Source organism: Peromyscus maniculatus, chromosome X, assembly GCF_049852395.1.
Source record: "Peromyscus maniculatus bairdii isolate BWxNUB_F1_BW_parent chromosome X, HU_Pman_BW_mat_3.1, whole genome shotgun sequence".
NCBI lineage: Eukaryota > Metazoa > Chordata > Mammalia > Rodentia > Cricetidae > Peromyscus > Peromyscus maniculatus.
Window position 1 is genome coordinate 77,194,821 of NC_134875.1, and position 25,561 is coordinate 77,220,381.

The following is a 25,561-nucleotide window of genomic DNA, read 5'->3' on the forward strand; positions in this document are numbered from 1 at the left end:
ATTATTATTCATGCCTCTGTTGCATTTTGTAATAATTCTAAAGTAGGACCCTACAAACTACTACTAACACTCAACAGGACATCAATAGAAAAAAATCTAAGAAATAAAAACACTGACCTAGCCTCAAAATCTGTTCTCTTAGATACAGGAATCTTCCTTGTATGGTTTGAAACAGTTATGACAGAAGGAATTTCTACAGCTTGAGGAAATTTTTAGAAAAACACATTTAAGTTATCATATATAACACGCCACCTGTCTTTTCTTTTTTATCATATGCTTTCACATAAAATGACTCACACATACAAGCCATCCATGGTGGTGCATATACTGTAATTTGAGCACTTTCATTTATCATTGGTTCAAGGTCACCATCAGTCTCAGTTACCTAGAAAGGCGGGGGGGGGGGGGGGGGGGGGGGAGTACCTTCAGTTGACTCTGTCATAGAACAAAAAACAAAACAAAACAAAAACCCTAGCATTCCAACTTCAAATATTTTGAAGAAATCTTGTGACATCAAATGGTAGTCCCTGTTGATGGAGAGATGGCTCTGTGGTTAAGAGTGCTTTTTGCAGCCGCCAGGTGGTGGTGGTGGCGGCAGTGCACGCCTTTACTCCTAGTACAGGACAAGCTCCAAAGCTATACAGAGAAACTCTGTCTCGAAAAACAAAGTGCTTTTTGCTCTTACAGAGGACCCATTTTGGTTTCTAGCACCCAGCAACTCACAACCATGTGGAACCCCAGTTCCAGAGGATCCGATGTCCTCTTCTGGTCTCTGTGGGCCCTGCATGCATGTGCTACACAGACATACATGCAGGCAAAACACACACATACACATAAAATAAAAAGAAATAAATAAATAAAATGGTGATCCTTTCCTCAAGTGTGGGTCAGTTCCAGTTACTTCACATATTAAGAGATCACTTCTAATTGTTTTCAGACCAATCCATGTTTGAAGAATCCAAGGAGGCCAATTTTGCTTGTTTCTCATGAATCTCTTAGGTTGTGCTTTTACATGATATAGTATCTCATTTTTGCCAATAGTTGCTCTTTAGATGTTTTCTCTATACTGTAAGTAGTATGGTCATGAACGATTTTGCTTTAATTAATCTTAAAGCAAAACTCTTAAGGCATCATGCCCAACCATGGGAAACATCAATCTCTGTAAATGAATGATTTTCAAAATGCATTATATATAGGTTTGTAGTAAATCTCCTTGAACATCTAGGCATCAATGATTTAGGCAAGCTTGTGTTACTTCTGGTTTTCACTAACTGTAGAGACACTGACTTTAAAGTAGATGCATGCTATGTGGCTGGCAGGGCACACCTTTCACCCGGAGTCTCTGGCGTTGGGGTAATGCTAGGATCCCTTGGCATGTGAAGTTTGGTGTTCATGGTTTTTTTTGGTAGCATCACATTAAATTCTCAATGTGATACACAATCTTCTCTTAAACTCCCCACATAATATAAACATAGAACAGTATAATGTACTATCTAACAATAAATATAAACTTGCCATATAACACAATCATATAACAGTATAATAAAATATAAAACAGTAAAATATGAATATTAACAGTATTTACAAAAAAAATACTACATAAAATCCATTCTTCAATTTCAACTTCAGAATTAGATCAAATTCCTTATCTGTCTAGATAATAACTAGATATTTTATTACAGTTGTTTCATATTCCTGTCATACATGTCTTTCAACAGCCTTTTAAAAAATAATGACCCGTAAATTCCAAAGTGTTTGGCCTTATCCTGGGTCTTGTCACGCTGTTTACTTACTCCCTTGAAAACTTAGCAAGTGTTTATCATTCCATAAACTCACACTGGCAGCAACTCCCCTCCCCAGCCACCAGAAACTTGGTTCCCTCATAATTGCTTAGAAATTTTCATTTGAATCTCTTTATTCTTCATTTTTCAGTAGACGCTCACTAGGAAAGCTTCATTACAACTACCTGTTTCAGGAAATTCAAAAATTTTAGTTAACACAAATAGGCCAGTTATATATAAGTTTCTGAAATGATGAGATCAGATTCAGTAGTTTTCAGTAATGAATTCCTTATAACACTTAGAGAAGCTGTCTTCCATGGTACCCTTCATTTTACAATTCCCATATTCAGGCTATGAGGATAACAGTCAAAGAAAGGTGTAGTGGCCTACTGACATCAAATAAATAATAATATAAAATCCATTCTAAAATCAATTTGTTTTATCTTATTGTTGTTAGGATAGCTTACACAACGTGATTTTATTATATTGACCTAAAAATGTATTTTTATTCTAACTAATGAAGATCAATCTTGAGAGATCATTACTTTGTTTTCCTGCTCTGAAGAATTCTTAGTTCTCTACTTGACATAATAAACCCTTAGAATTATTTGTCCTTGATACTATTGTAAGCCAATTAGTTATGAAACATTTTTATGATTCTTCCAACATTAGCAGAAAGGAAATATTGTAGTGACTTATAAGTTCAGAAACATAGTGAGTAATATTAAATATCAAATATGTAGGTAGATTAGCATATAGATTAAATCCACTGGCTTCAGATCAGACTAATCTAGGAAGTGGTTTCCTAGTTCTGTGGCCTTGATAACTGTTTTAGCCTGATTTTGCTTCTTAAGGTTGGGGGCCAGGCATCACAGTGCATTCCATTAATCCGAGCATGTGAAAGATAGAGGCAGATGGATCTCTGCGAATTCAGGGCCAGCTCTGTTTTATTGTGAATTTCAGGACAGTTAGAGATAGACAGTGACCTCAAATCAAAAGGTGGAGACTAGACTCCGGTGTGGGACAGGACTGTCATCTCTGCAATAAGGGTGCTAAAGATAGAAAATGTCAAATTATAGGCCCACAGTAGGCCACATTATGAAACCCTATCTCAAAAAAAAAAAAAAAAAAAGAGAGAGCGATTTTAATACTGGTTTCACTTAGTTGTTACAGAATTAAATGACAAGTTGCATATAAAGCTGTTGCTGCTATGGCAGGTTTATTTAAGAAGTCCATGAAAGACAGCAAGACAGCTCTTAAAATCAGTTTCTAGACTTTTTTTAATACAGTGCTAGGGATCGAAACCAATATTTCACCCACACAGGACATCATCCCACCACTGAGCTGGACCATGACTCTTTTTTCATAGTACTGTCAACTAAAGCTGACTAATTGCACTAGAAATTAAAGCAAGGTAATTTATCATTCTTTTGAACAATAAATAACTATATACCCACGTCTTCCTTCTAAATCAACTTTCAAATGTTATACCGGATACAATGGATTCCCAAACCATACAACTCGATTAAATACATACTGTTGCAATTTTAACAGTAAGAAATATGTCACACTTGAGATGAAGCAACTGTGTGAGAAGTGATGGTGAAATGAACAGGCCAACTCGTCTCATGTAGTAGTTGTTACCTGAGGTGAATATTGTCTGGCGCTTCAAAAGCGACGTTTAATTAGTCTTGACTCACTGTTGGAAATCTCCCAAGCATAAATGTTTGGCTGCAACCCAACTCTGTGATAGGTTCTTATTTCCAGAAAAGCTAAACCAAAGAATATAATTCAAAGACGAGAATCCAAAGCCAGAGTTGATAAATCATAGCAGTACTGCTTTCAAATTTGGTCACAGACCCATAAAAACCTACCTTTCTTTTTTTACCATGCTAGTGTGTATAGCCACACAAAATATATGTTTTTGTGCTGGTTCCGGTGTATGTTTGTTTTCTTTTATCCTTTTTCCATTTCTTTCTTTTTTTTTTTTTTTTTTTTTTTTTTTTTTTTGCCAGTGTCTGACCATGGAGGCTAGTCTGGCCTCAAACTTACTATACTTGTACCTCAAACTTCCAGAGTGCTATGATTACCAGTTTGCACAGCTATGCTAAGCAAAAAAGATAGTTTTAAAAATGAGAATCAAAGTCATAGAAGTTCAATATGCAGCACAAGCCCCTACAAAAAGGGGTAAAGACTACTGAAAAGTAAACCCCAGGTAAGGCCTGTGTGTATGCATGCATGCATGCATATTAAGTTGTAAAAGAAAATGCAACTGCAGGCCTCCCTCTTAGTCACCTGTCTCCTTCCCATGTTATTCTCAAGGACGGGTCGTAGGTGAGAACACATTTACCTAGTAAGATGATCTTCTAAGTATTTTTTATTGTATGTGCACATGTGCATGTAGATGATATGTACGTATAAATGCAGGCACCTCACAGTGAGTTTTGGAGGACAACTATCGGGAGTCGGCTTTCTCCTTCCACCTGTGTGGGAGGGAATTCTACAAACGAAACTCAGGTCGTCGGCATAGACTGCATTATCGCTTTTACCACCTTTACCCACTGAGATATCCACACTCTCTGCTTAAATGGTTTGTTTGTTTGTTGAGACAGGATTTATCCTGTGTAGCCCTGGATTTCACTCTGTAGACCAGGCTGGCCTCGAAGGTCATTATACTTCTAATCATAAATCAAAATGTCTATGTGATATCTACACATGGAGGATATGTAGATAACCATGCAGAGAGCTCTGAAGGCAACATCCTGTATTCATTCGAATCCCAGCTCTGCCATTTCTAGCTTTTTGGTCTTGATCAATATATAACTAATATTTCTTTTGAATCTTAGTGAGAGTCTTTTCAAACACATAAATGGGTCTAATTATAGCACTTTACAGTTACTTTAAGAGTTAAATTAAATGTGATAATGTATGGAAAGCCCTAGGCACAGTGCCTGGTATGTGCGATGCATAAAGAACACATGCCAGTTTTTACTATTACTGCAGCCAAATCTTGAACAGCCGTGCTAACAAAAAGGTAGTACAAGGACAACAAAATCCAACAGTGCTGAACACTTTAAATACACAGAATCTGAATTTGCTGTGGTATTTTTAAACATTTATTTCAATCTGTATTATGTTCTCTAAGTCTGACCCTTTAAACATCCATCCATACATTGGGCTAGGAAATAATTCCTTTGTTTAAACCTCTTCTGGGCTGGCCAAAGTATTAAATGTCACCTTTGTCTCCCATACTAACAAAAGCAGTCGTCATAAAAGAGCTGACCTTTTGTCTAAAAGTATGCTTCTTTCGTCTTGGTCTCTATTGGAGGAAGCAATTAAGTTGTAATTTTTTTTTTTTTTTTTTTTTTTTTGGTTTTTCGAGACAGGGTTTCTCTGCGTAGCTTTGCGCCTTTCCTGGAGCTCACTTGGTAGCCCAGGCTGGCCTCGAACTCACAGAGATCCGCCTGGCTCTGCCTCCCGAGTGCTGGGATTAAAGGCGTGCGCCACCACCGCCCGGCTTAAGTTGTAATTTTAAAAGGTCTCTAGGTAAGTAGCAAGGTAGAACTGAAGGCCAACAGATTGTCAAATGTCACTCACAGATCCCCTCTAAGCTATTTAATTTTACCAATAAAACACAGTATGACATTAACCCTTGACAATTTTGTTAAAGCAAAACATAGTCTATAAAGACACATAGTTGTCAGCAGCTGTGGTTGCCTGCACAAGATCAAGCCAAACAACATTCTAACACGGATGAGAGAAGAGCTCATGCGCCCCCTCCCCCTAACCGAGGAGCTACTGACAGTTGGTGGCTGCCAGCAGAGGGGGAGTCAATTTCCTTTAAAGGTGTGGTCGCCAGTAGGTTTTCCATGTTGCAATGGATGGCCCACACCCATTCATATAAAAGCAACGCAAACTGTACTTGACAGATCATATATATATATATATCATATATATGTATATATATCATATATATATATAACAGAGGAGAACAAGTTGGGAGGGGTTGGGAGTGAGATCTAGAAGGAACTAAGGGATGGAATGGGAGGAAACTAATATGATCAAAATACATTGCAGGCATATATGAACTTCTTGAAAAATATGTATTGTAAAGATACATAGTAAATTGCGCAATACATATTTTAGAAAAAGACACCTGAGGCCGGGCGGTGGTGGCGCACGCCTTTAATCCCAGCACTCAGGAGGCAGAGGCAGGCGGATCTCTGTGAGTTCGAGGCCAGCCTGGTCTCCAAAGCGAGTTCCAGGAAAGGCGCAAAGCTACACAGAGAAACCCTGTCTCGAAAAACCAAAAAAAAAAAAATCTGAGACTAGCCACAAAGAATTAGAACACTCAGCCTGACCGTGTCTAGACTTTAACATAGGCCATGCTAAAAGGAGGATTGACCTTAAGGTTATTATTCTTCCTCAACAGAATAACAAGTCTTTATGCTAAAGATAAATTCACGTGACCCTTTTCATCTATGAGATTATGACTCTTACTTACCTTTCATAATACATTCTGCCATAGAATAACTGTGAGCCTTTCAAATGCACAAGGACCACCACCATTGCTATGTTTCCTGTCTATGGCCATACAACCCTGAACGCATCCAATCTCATCTGATCTCGGAAGCTAAGCAGAATGGGACCTGATTAGTACTTGGACAGAAAATATTTGTGCTACATTTTAAGCTGGGACAAATGATTCCAACAGCTTTACTACTGTTACAGGGATATCAGCTTTCAAGTACTAGGTACCAGATTGAGGGTACTGATCGTCATTCAGCCTTTGCATTTGACACCTGAAAGTCACGATTCTTCACTGCTTGGAGTTTCCAAAAAGTATTCCTATTCATTTGATGGTTTCTGATTTTGACCTTCTAATTAGATTATGAATAACTTGAAATAAATACCACTCTGACAGAGCTTGACAGCACCAAAGCATATTTCAAGTCCATGTTCAATTTATACTTACAAAGATAGAACAGCAAGATAAAATTCCTTAAGAACCACATGACAAAGAACAGTGGCTTGCTGCTCTACATACCTATTATAAATGAATAAAATAATGACTAGTGAGTCGTGATTTGGTGATCAGGAGTGTTCATCTTATTCACTTCCTTTTATTAATTGTAAGTACCACCATAAAATTTGCTTCATTTTAGTAGCTATACGAGAAACAGAGAGAAAGAGAGAGTAATCATTGCATATGCCATCCCCTAATGAAATCCTCAGAAACCACCTATAGATGGTTTATAACCTTCAAGTGTCTGCACCAACACACACAGAATGCATAGAAGACATAAAATGCAATTCAAGTAAGGATCTTGGAGAAAGGGTTAAGTGGAAAATTCTCCTAAGCCAACTAAACCTTTCTATCATCATTCTAACAATTTCAACAAGAGGTCAATGTTGTTTTTTTGTTAAAAGTTTAACTGAAATTTATTGTTATGTTGACAAAGGATTCAATCTACCATTTTCTTCTAAATATAAATTTACAAGGCATTGAAAACTAAATTGCTATAATACATACAGTATATGAAGTATATAAGTAGTATACATATATACATATGCTACTACATGACATCATGGCAATAATGGGCACAATTCTAAACAAATGAGGGAGTACAAAGCCAAATGTGGTGGCACAAACCTCCAGTAGTCCCGGCACTTGGGCAGCTGAGGTAGGAGGATCATGAGTTCGAGTCTTATCTGGACTATGTGATGAGTCCCTGTCTCAAAAAAAAATTAAGAAGAGATGTTAAGCTCAATTAGGAAGTGTTAAGAAATAAAATATGAACATGTGGAATTCCCTTTCTGTTGACAACTGGAAGCTACATCCTTGCTAGATGGTTCCACCAAGAAAAACAAAATGAAGGCCTGAAATGTCACCTAAAAAATATCAGGATAGGCTTTCCCAAATGTACCTGTGTCTTCTCTACTTCCCTAGCCTTGAATGAATAAGCCACATACCCCACTTACTTCCATTCACTTATAAACACAGCATCCCTCCTCTAGCCTGGCTCCCCATTTTGCTATTCCCACATATGGGCATGCCCAGGCAGTTCTTCTCAACCGGTAGGACTTACTCATTCTCCTAACATCTAAGGTCATGTTCAAATGTATGTCTTCATGCCTACTAACTGCTCTGAATTATTGCCAGCATGTACTTTTTTTTTACACATGAGTTTAAATATAAGCAGCTTTCACTGCATTAAAACTCTGTGGCTTAGGAGCTGTGTGACACTGGAGAAGTTGCTTAACTCTCCGTATCTGCATTTCCATCTCTGAAAGAAACATAATGATGAAATTATCATCCAGAAAATGTAAGGTAGTACCTAAGACAACTTAAGCATTCCCGTCAGCTATCCATTTTGTAGTTACAATCAAGAATCCACGGCAGCCAGGTGGTAGTGGCACACATCTTTTATCTCAGCACTTGGGAGGCAGAGGAAGGCGGAGCTCTGAGTTCGAGGCCAGCCTGGTCTACAGAGTGAATTCTAGGACAGCTGGGGTATACAGAGAAACTCTGACCCAAAAACAAAGAAACAAAAAAAAAAAAAAGAATCCACTGCAAAGTCTAGTACATTTGATTTTATTTCTAACCTTGAGAAGCAAGTATTACTCCTGTGTATTAGGGCAGAGATGAGTAAACATTTTACAATTTGGTTTTCCAATAATGCTGAGAAATACATGAAGTCTTGTGCTATAACATTGCTCATTATTGTTGTTCTAGATCACTAGCAGAACAATTAACCACATAATATTGCTGATTTTTATAATATTCAGGAAAAACATGAAAACAGGTTCAAGGCTGGAGAGCTGGCTCAGTGGCCAAAAGCACTTGTTGCTCTTGCAGAGGACCTGGGTTCAGTTCCCAGCACCCACATGGTGGCTAAAAATTATGTGTAACTCCAATTCCATGGAATCCAACACCCTCTTCTGGTCTCCATGAGCATCAGGCATGAACATAGTATACACATATGCAGGCAAAACATTCAATACATGTTGTCAATCCAAAGCCAAGAAACTTAAATACTCATCAGACACATAACTTACAGAAATGTATCTTTTCAAATTTTTTAGACTCCGTCAGATCATTTGCCTCCAAATTTATCAATCATTTGTTAAAAGGACAATGTTTTTGCTATCTTAAAGGAAAATTTTGATATGGTAAACTGAAATTTCCTTTCTCAAATAAACAGCCACCACCCCACTCATGTAAAGTAGTTCTGCTTAAAGATACTCTCTTTGTACCATTTTAGAATTATTTTAAAAATTGCAAGATTATAATGAAGCAATCATTTATTTTGGCACTACAAAGTAGAAAATTTTGACATTTTCACATAAATGGAATTAGTGAAACAGTGGACAAATTCTTACTTATCCTTATCCACAAAAAACAGTAGAAACTAAGCACAAATACCATAAGTATCTGTCATGTAAATAATCTAATAAAAGTCTTAATCCCTTCTAGGGCACTTAGAAATTTAAGTCTTAACAAAGAAAGAGGGGGTGTAACTCTATTACTTGATGAAATTCTTAAAGCAGTTTCTCTTTGAGTTTACTTCTGGAAGAAAAAGAAAGCAAAAAACAAATAGCAGTGTTGAAACTGCATGCCATCAAACTCAAAACAAAAACCTGCATGCTTGAGAGGTTCAAAATAAGGATGACGGCATTAGCTGAGTTTTGAAAATGCAGTTATTGCAGTAGATAAATATTCAGTAACCCATGTTTTACTTTGAAATATCAGAATGGTACGTATGGAGGCCAAGAGGCTTCTAAAGTGGGGTCCCAAGGAAATAATAAACAGTTGTATTTTTTCAAACAAAATGTCCAATAACTCCTAGAGTAAGTTTTCTTATATTTTAAAATACAGTCTATCCACACCCACGCACATTGGCACGAGACAAAGTTCAAGGTTCGAGGCTCTGGTGATCTCATGTAGCCCTCAGTTCTAGTCCAGATCCTCTTCCATGTAAATATCAACAACCCAGCAATCCAGGATCTCCAGCACTGTAAAGCTGGAGAAGGGGGTTTCTACATTCCAATTCCTGAGCCCAAACATCTGCTCTTGCCACTGCTGGCCTTTTTTTTTTTTTACCTCCTAGGGGGGCAAGAACAGAGGCTCTTTCATTCAGCTTTCACCTCAGTTTACCCAATCCTCCTAGATATGCTAAAAACTGTTATTCTAAGTTAACAACTGGCAAATGAGTCAAGGAAGAAAATCCTATCCTATGAAGAGGCAGCAACTCAGATGTCACGTTCTTTCCCCAGTCTTAAAAGTAGTAGATTTTAGAAGGAAAATCTTTTGAAGGAAAAGAAAAAGTCAAAATAAGAACCAATATGGGGGAGGGCATGTCTCACACTACATTAAATAAAAACATACACACACACACCAAAAGAAGGAAGGAGGAGAAGAGAGAAGAGGAGAGAGAGAGAAAGAAGAGGAGGAGGAGGAGGAGGAGGAGGAGGAGGAGGAGGAGGAGGAGGAGGAGGAGAAGAAGAAGAAGAAGAAGAAGAAGAAGAAGAAGAAGAAGAAGAAGAAACAAAAACCATTTGTGTCATTGTTCTGACTTTCTCCTATTTTCTTTTAATGTTGTATGCCCTGCCTACACGCTCTCAAAATAACTCCATTACAGTGGCTTCACAATAATCTCAGTACCTCAGGAGTCTTCCACTCCCTTCCCATCAGTACCCCCATCCTTTACAGAAATGCAGTACTTGCCTGAACTCGGCACTTACAGCATATTTGTTAAATGCCTCACTCTTGGAAGCCTGAAAGCCACTGTTTTTTATTTTACTTGACTTCACCTAACCTTGAAATCCATAAACCAGTTCTCTCTTCTCATCTACCTAAAGGAAATACGGAACTAATGTCTCAAGGCAAACAAAGCTAACTCCACGAATAAAAATGAAATCGACGCAACAAAGGAAGAAAGGGAAGAAGGGGGGTGTAGTGGGCGATGCTTGCATCTTCTAAGGAGAAGCTTCCAGTGTAACTTGTACAATTTAACGGTTCTGGGACAGAGGAGGACTAGTGTGTTGGAAAACAACAAAGGTGGGCTCCCAGTCTCCTTACCGCCGTAGAGCCAGAAGAAGATGCAATGTATACACGGATCACCATCCTGGAAACAAGAGCTTGTGGTCGGTCGCTGGAGTCTTGAAAAGGGCTGAGAAACAGCTGCAGCAACGACTGGAACACAGCAAGGGGCCAAACAGAGGTTGGAAGAGGAGGGTGGGGGAAGGTGGAAGGGAAACTGGCCGGAGCCCCGCCTCCACCAGTGGCTGCTTTCAATGAGCTGCCAGCACTGCAGTCCCAGCCCCAAACCCCGGAAGGCTCGGGCTCATTTGCATCATTTCTAAATTGTTTTTTTAAAACACAGGATCTCGAACAGCACCGCGAGATCTGTTGAAAACAATTCTTTTTGACTATTCCCTCTCCTGGAAGGGGGCGAGGGAGAAGTAAAATAAGGGGCGGGGAGGATGGGATCCCTGAATTGCACTCGGTTAGAATAAAGCACGCTTTCCCGTGGACACCAGAAGTTTTGCGTGGTACTTCCTGCTCAGAAATATATGCAAATAACATAGCTGAAAGCCAGCTTTGTGTTGAATCCAGACACTGGTTTAATTTTTTGAAAACCCATGTTATCAAAACCTTGTGTATTTTAAGACGCCTGTAATGAAGTGAGTGATTTTTTTTTTTTTGACCTTAGTTGGTTGCAGGAATTCAGTGCGTTCTGAAATGCTGCGCGATTTGAAGGAGGGCTGGAGAGAAGTTTCAAGTTTCCCTAAACCGGAAAGGGTAGGTTTTCTTTTTGTCTGGGGTTTTGTTAAAATAGGAAACAATCCTTTAGAGGGAATTTGCAGGAGATATAACCGACAACACTAGAATGAAGGAAGAAATTGCAGAGAAAAATTAATCAACAACTCAAGAAGAAAGGAGAAAATTGAAGAGAAAAAAAAATCATCTGAAAATACTTGGAAAGAACTTTATGGCCTTGGTGTCTCAGACCTGTAATCTCTGCACTTGGAAGGTGTGACGTGACTGCCAAGAATTAGAAGCTAGACTATGCTACAGGGTGAGACTATTCAAAACCAAAACCAAACAAACAAAAAAGACTTCGTACAAATTGCCACCAGGCGGTGGTGGCGCACGCCTTTAATCCCAGCGCTGAGAAGACAGAGTGAGTTCAAGGCCAGCCTGGTCTACACAGTGAGATCCAGGACAGGCACCAAAACTACACAGGGAAACCCTGTCCAGAAAAACAAAAAACAAAACAAAAAATACCAAATTGCCAAGTACAGTAAATTAGCATAAACTAGCCACCATCCTCATTATCAATATCATGATACTGTTAATTTTACTTCCCAGATCACATGACAAGGAAAATTTTTATAACTATAAGTCAAAATCATAATTATGATTTTGGAAAAATGTATATAGTTTCTTTTACATTATCATTATAAAAATTTCTCTCCTTTTGGAGTTCTACATTGTTTGAGCTCTTAAACCAATGGGGAAAAGAGGAACAGAAAGAACAAAATATTTTTATTTAATCTATAAACTATTGAAAGCAATTAATTATTCCCAGAAAACTGTGTAGTGGCATTAGCAGAGAATATGGTAGGCCTTATCTATACCTTAGAGAAATGGGGGCTGGACATGTAACTCCCTTATAAATCACACAAAGACCCAAGACACACAGACACACACAGAGGAAGACACACACACACACACACACACACACACACACACACACACGCTTGTGTAATAGATGATATGTTTGTCTTAGTGAAAATGAACCAATAAATTGTTTGATAAATAAATTCTGCTGATTCTTAATGATAAGACTTCTGGCACATTTTTAAGGGAGACTGTTACCAATATTTGTAAGGTAAAGAAGCATAATGGCTATTATTATATTATTAGACTTGTTCCTCACTACATTCACTTATCCTTAGGATAGGTATTCTGGAATCGTCTTTCTGGAATGGGCATTTCTGCTTAATTTAATTTTTCCATCAGGAAATCATCCTAGATCACTTGGTTTTATTATTTGGTAGGAAAGGTTACAGTCAGTCTGAATAAAGTCGGGTGGATCAAAGAGTTTTTAAATAGCATGTGTAATCTTCTCTCATAGAAATTCATGACAGCCAATTGTCAATACATTTCAAAATTAAAAATAAATCCATACCTTGTGCAAAACTTTAGAAAACATTGAACATCATAGCATGTGCCAATAGACTCTGGTACTCAACTAAGAAGATTATTTGTGTTCAGGAGTTCCAAACCAGCACAGGCAACATAATGAGATCTCGTCTTGTAATTGAGTACAGCCCCAGTACCTAAAGATAATTTCTCCTGTGTGACATATCAGCCTTTCCAGGCAGAGGGGAAAGGGAAAGGCATAAGTTGAATGTAATGGTAGAGATTTTAAATTTTTATTTACTAAGAAATGCTACTGGATAAAGTTTTACCTACAAAAATAAAATAAATTTAATCTCCCATGTTAGAAAATAATATTTTCAATGGCCTTATGTGTTTCAAATTTATAGGCATACCAAAAGTTATATGAACAGTTGTCCTGGCTAGTTTTTTTGCCAGCTTGACCCAAAGTAGATTTATCTGGGAAGAGGTACCTCAGGTGAGAAAATGCCTTCATCAGATCACCTGGAGGAAAGTCTGTGGAGTATTTTCTTGATGAACAATTGCTATGGGAAGGCCCAGCTCACTTGGGGACAGTGCCACCCCTGGGCTGGTGATCCCAGGTACTGTAAGGAAGCAGGCTGAACAAGCCATGGGGAGCAAGCCAGTAAGTAGCACTCTTCCATGGCCTCTGCATCAGCTCCTGCTTCCAGGTTCCTGCCTTGGCTTCCCTCAGTGATGGACTGTTACCTGACAATATAAGATGAAATAAACTCTTTCCTCCCTGAGCTGCTTTTGGTCATAATCTTTATCACAACAATAGAAACCTAAGACAACAGTTGTCCATTATTGAACATATTGCTTGTTTTAAATTATTCTGTAATGTAGTAATGGTATAGTATGTATCAATAAATGTTTATCTACATCTCTAATAATTTTCTAGGAACTTTATAGTGATAGGGCTCAGCCAGTTAAAAGCCTCACCCCTGGTAAAAAGTTTGCTGTTGGGATCCACAAGGGAAGGACAGAACTGAGTCCTAAAATCATCCTTTCATCTCCACATATGTACCATGGCACATGTGTGACCATACAGACAAGAACATTCTCTCTCTCTCTCTCTCTCTCTCTCTCTCTCTCTCTCTCTCTCTCTCTCTCTCTCTTTCTCACACACACACACACACACACACACACACACACACACACACGCACATCATCCATGCACAATTATAATAATAATAATCACAATATTATAAAAAAATTAGCCGGGCGGTGGTGGCGCACGCCTTTAATCTCAGCACTCGGGAGGCAGAGCCAGGTGGATCTCTGTGAGTTCGAGGCCAGCCTGGGCTACCAAGTGAGCTCCAGGAAAGGCGCAAAGCTACGCAGAGAAACCTTGTCTCGAAAAACCAAAAAAAAAAAAAATATTTAATGCAGAACAGCAGGCAAACTGAACAGACACTGGAGATTACATTTACAGTGCTATATAATGGAAGCCCAGTATCACCAGTGACTAGGATGGAGAAAGAATGTTAAATGAAGAACTAGCTAATGTTACCCAAGTGGTGATGATTGGACTGTGGAGGTTTGAGCTAAGTCCTTATGCTTGGGTTGCAGAGAATAGTCTGAATACAATCCTTTTATATTCATTTTCATTGTGTGTGTGTGTGTGTGTGTGTGTGTGTGTGTGTGTGTGTGTGTGTGTGTACGTGCCTGTGTATATAGCTAGAGTTTTCCTGCCTTGCCCAGTCAGGACAAATCTTTGTCACCCGCCAGTCCCACAGCTGCTCAGACCCAACCAAGTAAACACAGAGACTTATATTGCTTACAAACTGTATGGCCATGGCAGGCTTCTTACTGTTTTTATAGCTTAAATTAATCCATTTCTATAAATCTATACCCTGCCACGTGGCTCGTGGCTTACCGGTACTTTACATCTTCCTTGTCCTGGTGACTGCTGGCAGTTTTTCCTTCTGCCTTCCTGTTCTTTTATTTCTCCTCTCTGTTAGTCCCGCCTATACTTCCTGCCTAGCCATGACCGATCAGGTTTTATTCATTGACCAATCAGAGCAACTTGGCATACAGACCATCCCCCAGCACAGCCAAGTGCAGACCATCTCAGACACCTGCACTCAGGCCCATGGTCCTAATCATCCTCTATGCGGACCTGCTGGGTAAAGCCACGAGGAACCCAAGAACGGGTTCCCACAGGACATACAGAACATCCCACAGCATGTGTATGTGTGTTTGTGAATTCTGGCCTGCACTCACAGGAGGTCTTAGGACAAACTGTGGGAGTCAGTTCCCTCCTGCTACACTGTGTGATCCAGGAATCAAACTTAGGTCAGCAAGTTCACCTGCAAGGGTGGAAGCCTAAGACCTCCTGTGTGTATAGGCCAGAAGGAGGTCAGAAGTTATTCAGAGCTTCTTCTGCCAAGGAGGTCCCATGGCATGGGAGTAGAGGTCAGGAGTCTGTTCTTTCCTTCCACCATGGGAATCCCAGGGATCAAGCTCGGGTCCTCAGTCTTGGTAACAAATCCCTTTACCCACGGAGCCGTCCTTCTAGTCCTAGAAAATGTTATTTTCTTACTCCGTCCAAACATTTGACCTCCTTGGCAGAAGAATCTCTAAATAACCTCTGACCTCCTTGTGACTACAGCTTGCTTCCTTCCTTACATCCTTCCTTCCTTCCTTCCCTCCTTCCTTCCTTCCCTTCCCTCCCCTCCCCTCTCCCCTCCCTCCCTTCCTTCCTTTTCCATCCTTCTTTCCCTGTCTCCTTCCTTTCTTTTTCTTCTTTTCTTAAAATTACGTTGATGGAGCTGAAGAGATGACTCTGCATTAAGAACACTGGCTGTTCTTCCAGAGGCCACAGGTTCAATTCCCAGCTCACAACACTCTGTAATTCCAATTGCAGGGGGGGTCTGATGCCCTCTTCTGGATGCCATGAGCACTGCATGCCCATGGTGCCCAGAGGTGCATGCAAAACACCCATACATATAAAATGACAATAATATAATCTCAAAAATATTTTGAGGGCAACCTGGACTACACGGGGAGGGGAGTTTGTTTATTTGGGAGTTGTTTTTATTTTATGTATATGGGTGTTTTGCCTGCCTGCCTGCCTGTTTGCTTGTATGTGCAGCACCTGCCTGTCAGATGTCTTCAGAGTCCAGAACAGGGCATCCGATACTCTGGAACTGGAGTCACAGACGGTTGCGAGCCAAGTGGATGCTGGGAATCAAACCTGGGTCTTCTGCCAGAGCATCCAGTGCTCTCAGTCACTGGGCCAACTCTCCAGCCCACACTCCCTTTCTAGAAGGGAGTGTGCACTTTCCTGGCCCCCACAGCCACCAGATACAAACATAATGCATAGTCTTGTGCAGACAAAACAGCCATACACATTGAAATAACTAATTTAAAATACATGTTTGTATTTATTCTTGGAGAATGCTATACATGAATACGGGGTATTTTGATCATATCCACTCACTGCTCTCCCTTCTAATGCCTCACAAACCCTCCTCACATTTCCTTCCCAACTTTCCATCTTCTTTTTCTAACCTACTCAGTCCAATTAGTATTCCTAATATGTGGATGGGATAGGGCTGGCCACTGGAGCGTAGGAATCCTATTAGAGGCCACAGTCTTCAAGAAAGTTGACCTTCAGTTGCTTTGTTTTGTTTTGTTTTGAAATCCAGGTGAGCCACTTCTTTCTTGTTTAGGTCGTCGGTATTTTTAATTTTTTATTACACTTTTATGATTTTGTGTGTGTATTGTGTGTACATTATGTGGGCATGCAACAACTTGTGGGAGTCGGTTCCCTCCTTCTACACGTGGGGTCTGGGGATGGAACTCGGGTCATCAGGCTTGGTGGCAGGTGTGCCTTTCCCTGCTGAGCCATTTCACCAGCCACCGGGCTTTGATATTTTTGTGTGTTTGCTTTGACAAAGGGTCTCAATGTGCAGGTCTAGATGGCCTGGAATAGACTGTGTGGAAGACATTGTGAGTTGTTATCAAACTCACTGAAGTTTGCTTACTTCTTCTTCCAACATGCTAAAACTGAAGGTGTGCACCATCACACCCACTTCATCTTTCATTTTTTAAAATTTTTCAAGACAGGGTTTCTCTGTGTAGCCTTTGCTCTCCTGGAACTCACTCTGTAGACCAGGCTGGCCTCGAACTCACAGAGAACTGCCTGTCTCTGCCTCCCATGTGCTGGGATTAAAGGCGTGCGCCACTGCCTGGCCATGTTTGATATTTTAAAGATTGTTTAAAACATCCTTTAATATTTGAAATTGCCTTTAGCAAGTGTTGTTTCAACACGTAGAAGCCATGGAATTAGAAAGAAGCCAGTGGGGTGTGAGAATCTTAACACATGGGTGACATACAATACAGGTAGAATGAAGGAGAAAGGGGAATATTGGGGACGGAGGTTTAAGAAAGTGTGGAGGTGGATGGAAGGGTAGAGCAGATGCTGGAGTGGGGAAGAAATAACTAACATTAAGGACATTTGAAAAGTCTATTTGGATACTTGCATATATATGTTAATACACACACACACACACACACACACACACACACACACACACACACACGAGTTTATGGGAAATACTACATGTATGCTCCCAGAAGCCATATGTTGCTAAATAAAAAGTCTACTACCAGGTTTGAGATAACTCCCCTGCAATTTTTGGTTAAGGGGTGTCCCAGAGGCCTCCCAAAGAGCACAACACAGTGCCCTTGCTCCTGGTTGCCCACCAGAACCTGATGGTAAGTAAGGCCTTTTTGCTGAAGACACCACACACTTTGGTCACAGGACATGCACCATTCAAGCTGGCATGGACCTGGAAGATTCCTCCTTGGTGGATGATAGCAATCATCCTACCAGAAGGCGCTAGGTAGGCCACTGGGTAGAAGATGTCATCAGCAGTCTCATCCAGCTGTGAACCCTGTAGACTGTAGTGATGACCAGCATGACAAGGTATGTCCATGTGCACAGTAAAGGTATGAATGTTATGGTGGTAATGAACCACTTTCTGACTGGATTTAGGCCCAACTTGACAGGAAGAAACTCACATCTTGTACTGTAAATCTGAGCAAGAATTCATGGTTGAGAGGCTCATAGACCCCAGGGGTGAACCTACTAGTGTTATTTTGCTAAAGGAAAACAGTATAGAACTCCTTTCTAAACCCATGTCTCTGTTCCCATAGATAAGTGCAGCTCTCGGTCCTCATCAGATAAGCTTCCTTTTGCAGTAGACAGTAAGCAGTTAATATAAAAATTCCAAATCTGTCAAACGGCAGAGAATAAGTATCTGAGGAATATTCAACCCTAAATAGGACATCTATCACAGCCTCCTCCCAAGGCTCAAGGACCATCCTGGAAGAGGGGGTAGAGAGATTATGAGACCAGAGGTCAGAAGACTGTAGGAAATGAGTGTCTTGTGAATATGACATGTTCATTGCATTCAGAAACTCACAACAGTTGTAGTTACCTTTGCAAGAGCTTCAAAAGATCAAGCCAGTCAACCTTCCAGCATAGAGGGATGTGGCTCACCAGTATCCATGCTTAGATAAGAAGCCATTGGCAATTAGTGGGTGCCAGGAGGGGGAGCTTTACCAGTGGGGTCCCTAATAGGCCGACTGTGCTCCAGTTGATGACCATACACCTGAGCAGCACAAATTAGACTCGGTGAGTTATTCAAAAACGAGGACATGAAGTTGGGAAGCGGTGGACGGATGAGGAGGGGGAGGATGTGGGAGACATTCGGGGAGGAGTGGGAGTGGAATATGAACAAAGTATATTATACGCATGTATGAAATTCTCAAAGAATTAATAAAAACATGCTATTAAAAATGTCCTTCCAGGTGAACTAGCACACTATTTCTAGAAGCAGAATTTTTCTGTTTAAATTTTTTTTAAAAAATAGAAATACAATAACATTACAATAAAGTTATGTCTAATGTATTGAATTTCCACAAATACTACCAAGTTTTACTAAATATATATAATGACTACACACAAATCAACCAAGCATAATTTAACAAATTCTTTTTGGATAGATACTTTTAGTGCGTGTGTGTGTGCGTGCGTGCGTGCGTGCGTGCGTGCGTGCGTGCGTGTGTGTGTGTGTGAGAGAGAGAGAGAGAGAGAGGATACTATGTGTGTGAGTGCAGTGTACGTGTGTGTGGTGTATACACAATGGGGGTTTGCATGCGCCCATGCATTCAAGAGGCCAGGGGAAGATGTTGGGTGCCCTAACCTATCACGCCCTGCCTTATTCCTTTGAGGCACAGTCCCTTGCAAATCCTGAAGCTAGATGTTAAGCTAGCAAGCTCTTGAAATCCTCCAGTCTCATCTCCCACAGCACTGAGGCTACAGAGGATTTGCAGCCCCTGCAGGTTTTTTTTTTTTTTTTTTTTTTAAGCATAGGTACTTGGATCAGAATTCAGGTCCCCATGTTAACACAGCAAGTTCTCTTACCCACTGAGTAATCTCTCCACACACACCCAAATTTTTCAATCTAAAAACAATGTTATGTTATGGGGGACCTGGGGAGAAAAAGTCCCAAGACATCTGAATAAATCATATTGAGTCTTTATTTACCACAGGCTGAGCTGTCCCAGTCAAAATAGTTTGAAACAGCCTCGACCTCCTGTAGTACCAATTTTAAAAGGTCTTTTAATAAGAAACCTGGAGCCAGATATTGGGGTAAATGCTGAAAGATCAGAGAGGCAAAGGAACAAGCCACTGCCACTTCTCACCTCACCACCTCCACGAATCTTCTGTTTGAAAGCCTTCTGAGACCTCAGCAGAAAGGGGTCCAGCCAAAAAGGTCTTCAGTTCCTATCTCCTCACACCTTATATATCTTTCTCTGTCCAGCCATATTACTTCCTTCCTAGTGCTGGGATTAAAGGCATGTGTGCTTCCCAAATACTGGCATTAAAGGTGTATGTCACCACTGCCTGGCTGTTTCTCTGTAGTCCAGGGTGGCTTTGAACTCACAGAGATCCAGAAGGATCTCTGTCTCCTGAGTGCTGGGATTAAAGGTGTGTGCCACCACTGCCTGGCCTCTATGTTTAATCTAGTGGCTTGTTCTGTCCTCTGATCTTCAGACCAATTTTATTAGGGTACACAATAGATCACCACAACCTCCAGTTTGTTCTTGTTTTTAAAGGCAAAAACTATAATGGTGGCACATACAGAAAGGCAGCTCTGGACATCTGCAGCAAGCACTGTTTACAGAAGTGGAGAGAGAACAGTTCAGTGGTCAGGCAGTTCTCATAACCTTTAGGTCAGGGACACATGGTATAGGAATTTATGGCTGGTCCAGAGACCAGTTTACTCTAGGAATTTATGGCTTGTCTAAGTGACCAGAGACCAGTTTACCCAAGACAGTTTTAGCACTTTATTCTTAGGAATGCTTTCATGAGATGCAGTAATTATAGTTCAGTAGCCTACTAAAGTTACACAATTCTTAAGAACATACATGTTGTTCTTTATTAAATGGAATGTTTTATTGCTTCTTGAAAATTCCGTACAATATACTTGATCATATTCACCTCCTATCCATTCTCCCACTCACTTCATGACCTCATCCTTTTACAAAGTAACCTACTGAGTACAATTTATGATCAACATATATACTCCTAAGCACGGGACTGTGTAGTGAAATATGATTCAACTACCAGCGACCACACCCCTAAAAATACTGTCCTTCCCATGGAAGCCATCAACTTGTCAATAGCCCCTCAGAAGTGAAGGTTCCTGAGCTCTTCTCCCATTCTTGTTAGGATATTGACTAGCTTGATTCTGTGCAGGTCTTGTGCAGGTAATCCCAGCTGCTGTGAGCTGTCCTGTTGTTCTATGCATGCCCTCCTAATTGGGACATTCTATCCCAATTGAGACATTTGCTCAAGGAAGAAAGGGGCAGCTCGGTAGTCTCAGGAGGCAAACAGGAGCTAAACAAAGGGTCCTATGTCCGTCCTGTGAGGGATGGAACACAGGTACTTGGAGTGTTCTTGAGGGCTCCTAACCAGTAGTAAATAAGAAGAAAAGCAATTGCTGGCAGTGGAGGAAGCAGGGAGACTCGGAGCAACCAAACTGCAGAAAGGAAGAAAGGTGTTGGACGTGGAGCTGCCCACAAGCTCTGCAGAGAGCTCCAGGGTTGCAGCTTAGGGAGTTACCATCCTTGTTGAGGTGGTTTTCTGCTCAGGCAGCTGCTTTTGAATGATTCCTGCCCCTAATAAGTAACCCTTCACCCCTACTCTTGTTAGTAACTCAAAAAAAAAAAAACACACTTCATTAGTTCAACAAAGTGGGCCTTTGTGCAGTCATTATTTGGGCCAGTTGCAGGCTCCCTTTCTGGGGTAAGTAGACAAGTGTGTGCTGCCTCTCCCCAGGAAATGCCTATTTCATAACACTCAACACCCAAGCGGGGACAGCCCTTTAACTGATGGAATTGGGGAAGAGCTTTATTTATTCTTTCTTTTATGTGTATGGATGTTTTGCCTGCATGTATGTCTGTGCACCACGTGTGTGCAGTGCCCACAGCAGCCAGAGGAGGGTGTCAGGTTCCCTGGAACCGGTGTTACAGATAGTTGTGAGCTGCCATGTGGGTTCTGGGACTCCAGCCTAGGTCCTCTGGAAGAACAGCCATCTCTCTTAACTTCTAAGCCATGTCTCCAGCCCCAAGGATAAGAATGAAAGAGCCTATTGCAGCCCGCCTGGTGAGGCTGTGGAATATGGGAGCAGATAGAATCCATCTAACTGTTGTGGAGGCAGAAAAAAAAACTGAGCACTATTCCTTAAGCCAAAGACTGCATACCCTGAGGCTATGTGAGGGAGATCAGTCCTTCATGGACTGGCTTAATCAGAGCTGTCAATAACACTTGGTTATCTCATCTGAAGTCCCTATGAAAATCAGGAGCTGGAGAAACACAGAGTAGGAGATGAGCTACAGAGAGAACTAGGCAAAAGGAAAGCCATATATGATGCCCCATTCACTGGGCCGGTTAGGATAGTGCTTGCCTTAGCCTTGGTGGAGAACAAGGACCTGGAGACTGATAGGGAGCTTCAGTGACTGTGCTGAGCCCTTTGGAGGCGAGAGCTCTTTACAAAGGAGGAAAGGCTTTGGTGGGTCTAAAGAACATCCTCTAAAGAATGTCCAAAAGTGAGAGAGAAGACTAGAAAGGATAAGAAAAAGGCAAAGCTAAGGAAGAGATTTGTCTGGGTTACTCAAAGTCAAATGTGGCAAGATTTTCATCAAGCCAGAGTTCCTAAGGAAAGACTATTGGCAGAAAGCCTAATTGTGTGCTAAGGAGCTTCTGGAAGGCTTTCAAGCACAAGAAGCAGTTTACACAAGGCATCCATGATAAAACAATGCAGGTAAAGACAAGCTGTCCCAGGGTGGGTAATTAGCCCCCGAGACTAAGCAGGGTGTACTTTCCTCCAGCACAAGTTTATGTTAGAGGTGGAGCCCATTTGCCCAACCAGGGCCTCCCCAGCAGCCAAGTGTGGTGAACGGAGTTGCACCAGCTATGGCTACAGCCACAGTGCCTACCCAAAGCCTCTTGGATCCAGGGCGCAAAGACCACAGAGGTTCCTTGAGGAGGTCCAATCTAGACAATGAACCATTTGTCATCTTGGACATCCTGTCTTTGCTCAGAACCAGGGCGACCATGCAGCTGTCTGGGCAGTGTGTTAGGGGGCTGAGTCGAGTGCAGGCTCCAGGCTGCTTCACACTGCCCTGTTGGCCCTACTGGGCAAGGTATCATCCCCTATCCACCACAGCTTCTCTTAACACCTATTACCGCCATCACGTCTCTATTTCCACCTCTCTCCACCACTCAGTCGCCGCTGGGTTCCACCCTCTTTTCCACCTTTCCATTGAATATTATTTGTCCTAGTGGCATTGGAAACTACAGTGTGTGTGTGTGTGTGTGTGTGTGTGTGTGTGTGTGTGTGTGTGTGTGTGTGTGTGTGTGTGTGTGTTCATCCCAGGCAGTCTTGCATGCAAACATTTCTTCCAATGAGTCGTTGGTCTGGTTCAAGGTTTCTGGTCCCTGAAGCACCATAAACACCGGACCGTTGCCGAGACTCGCTGGTCTTGGATATCCTGCTGTTGCCAGAGTCATGGTGATATTGCAGCTCTTGTTGGGCAGGACCAGCTCCTTCACATGTTCTGGCAGCTCATAGGTGGAGTAGATGTTGGGGTGGACTGACTCAAAGGGCTGGACACGGTGGCTTCCACTGCTGCCGCCAGCTTCGGGGGCTAGTACTGAAGCCCAGCCTCCAGTGCTGTACTCCCGCCAGCACAGGAAAGCTCCCCAAATGTCACCAACAACTAGGAACCACATGTCCCAATGACTGAGGAGATGGGGGACATTCATCATTTAGACCACCACAGAAAGAGAGGGTGTAGTATAGACGTCCCATTTAAGGTTAAACATTGCACAGATACTTATTCTCTGCATCTTCACCACTGGTGAGTGTGTGTCAGCCACCAACGTGTGCACACAAAGAAACTTCTTGGATGATGACTGACATGCACTGATCTACGGGTGTAGAGACATGGATTTAGAAGAAAGTTTGATACTATCCCCATTCCGCAAATTAGCAGTGGTAGGTTCACCCCTGGGGTCTATGAGTCTCCCAACCATGAATTCTTACTCAGATTTACAGTACAAGATGTGAGTTTCGCCAGGCAGTGGTGGCGCACGCCTTTAATCCCAGCACTCGGGAGGCAGAGCCAGGCGGATCTTTGTGAGTTCGAGGCCAGCCTGGGCTACAGAGCGAGATCCAGGACAGGCACCAAAACTTCAGAGAAACCCTGTCTCGAAAAACCAAAAAAAAAAAAGATGTGAGTTTCTTCCTGTCAAGTTGAACCTAAATCTAGTCAGAAAGTGGTTCATTACCACCATAACATTCATACCTTTACTGTACACATGGACATACCTTGTCATGCTGGTCATCACTACAGTCTACAGGGTTCACAGCTGGATGAGACTGCTGATGACATCTTCTACCCAGTGGCCTACCTAGCACCTTCTGGTAGGATGATTGCTATCATCCACCAAGGAGGAATCTTCCAGGTCCATGCCAGCTTGAATGGTGCATGTCCTGTGACCAAAGTGTGTGGTGTCTTCAGCAAAAGGGGCTCACTTACCATCAGGTTCTGGTGGGCAACCAGGAGCAAGGGCACTGTGTTGTGCTCTTTGGGAGGCCTCTGGGACACCCCTTAACCAAAAATTCCAGGTGAGTTATCTCAAACCTGGTAGTAGACTTTTTATTTAGCAACACATGGCTTCTGGGAGCATATATCCCTTCTGTAGGGCAACTCCAATCAAGCTCTACATATAACAGTAGATTTCTAAATGACTTCAAAAAATCCTTAGTGTTTGTTATCCCTCCTCCCACTCCCCCTCCTTCACCCTGTCACATCCCTCCTCCCAACTGAAATCCCTGTCCCCATTTATCTTAGCTTGCTTTCTATTGCTAGGACAAACCACCATGATCAAAAGCAACATGAGGAGGAACCCATCCGTCCATCACTGAGAGAAGCCAAGGGACCACAGCAGAGACCATGGAGGAACACTGCTTACTGGTTTGCTCCCTATGGCTTTCTCAGTTTGCTTTCTTATGCAATGAGATACTACCTGCCAAGGGGTGGCATTACTCACAGCAGGCTGGACCCTCCCGAATCCATCATTAATTAAGAAAATCCCCACAAACTTGCCTACAGGCCAATCTAATAGGATGTACTTTCTCTATTGAGGTTTCTTCTTCCCAGATGACCCTGGCTTGTGTCAAGTTTTAAAAACAGTTAGTAATCACCCTCCATTATCCCCCTTTCCTCTTCATCTCACCTACATTCTTCTACCCTACTGAAAGACCTTTCTTCCCCTTCCCCACACCAATGGTCTCTTCCGAGCTTCATGGACTCTACAGTTATGCCAAATTGAACACAAATCTACGATTGGGTGCTAAAATCCACATCTGAAAGGAAATATGGAAAGTTTTCTGGGGATCTTACCTCACTCAAAATGATTGTTTCTAGTAACATTCATTTACCTGAAAACTTTATTTTTCTTTGTAGCTGAATAAAGTTTCAGTGTAGATAGATACCATATTTTCAATACCCGTTCATCACCCGATGAACAACTAGAAATAACACATATTTCAGGTGTGTATTTAACTAGAATTGTGTATACACTTACATTTTATGTATTCAATGCATGGTACATGGGTTGTTTCAAAATAAAAATAATCTTAGTGGCCTTTAAAAATCCTTGATTATTGCATGTATCATGAGCAATGTCATTCATAACAACTGATGTCCATCTTCTTGCCTTCCCTGAAAGATGGAGGGAAAGAAATATGACACACAGACATCAACATGTGAATATTTAAATCATGCTCCCCCACACACACATTCACACTCCCACCTCCACACACCCCCCCCACACACTACGTTTTGATGGACTTCCTCGTGTTCTTGCCAATGTCAATAACGAGAATATCGGCAGTGGAGCTCAGGTGAATTAACATAAAATGTTTGGCTTAGTAATTCTTAGCTTTTATTTCCCAGCTGGGATGAGGTAGCTTTAGGGCACTTGCAGAAAAGTGTTGGG

General features: G+C 41.5%; 1 protein-coding gene across 1 annotated transcript in view; it reads right to left on the reverse strand.

The window, feature by feature from the left end:
- The window catches only part of Sh3bgrl (SH3 domain binding glutamate rich protein like), an 81,853-nt gene extending 70,483 nt beyond the window's left edge, over positions 1 to 11,370 (reverse strand). The window contains exon 1 of the mRNA XM_006992316.4: positions 10,864 to 11,370. Within this exon, the coding sequence (XP_006992378.2) occupies positions 10,864 to 11,370 (507 nt within the window). The remainder of the gene's footprint in view (positions 1 to 10,863) is intronic.
- Between the last annotated feature and the right edge of the window lie 14,191 nt (positions 11,371 to 25,561).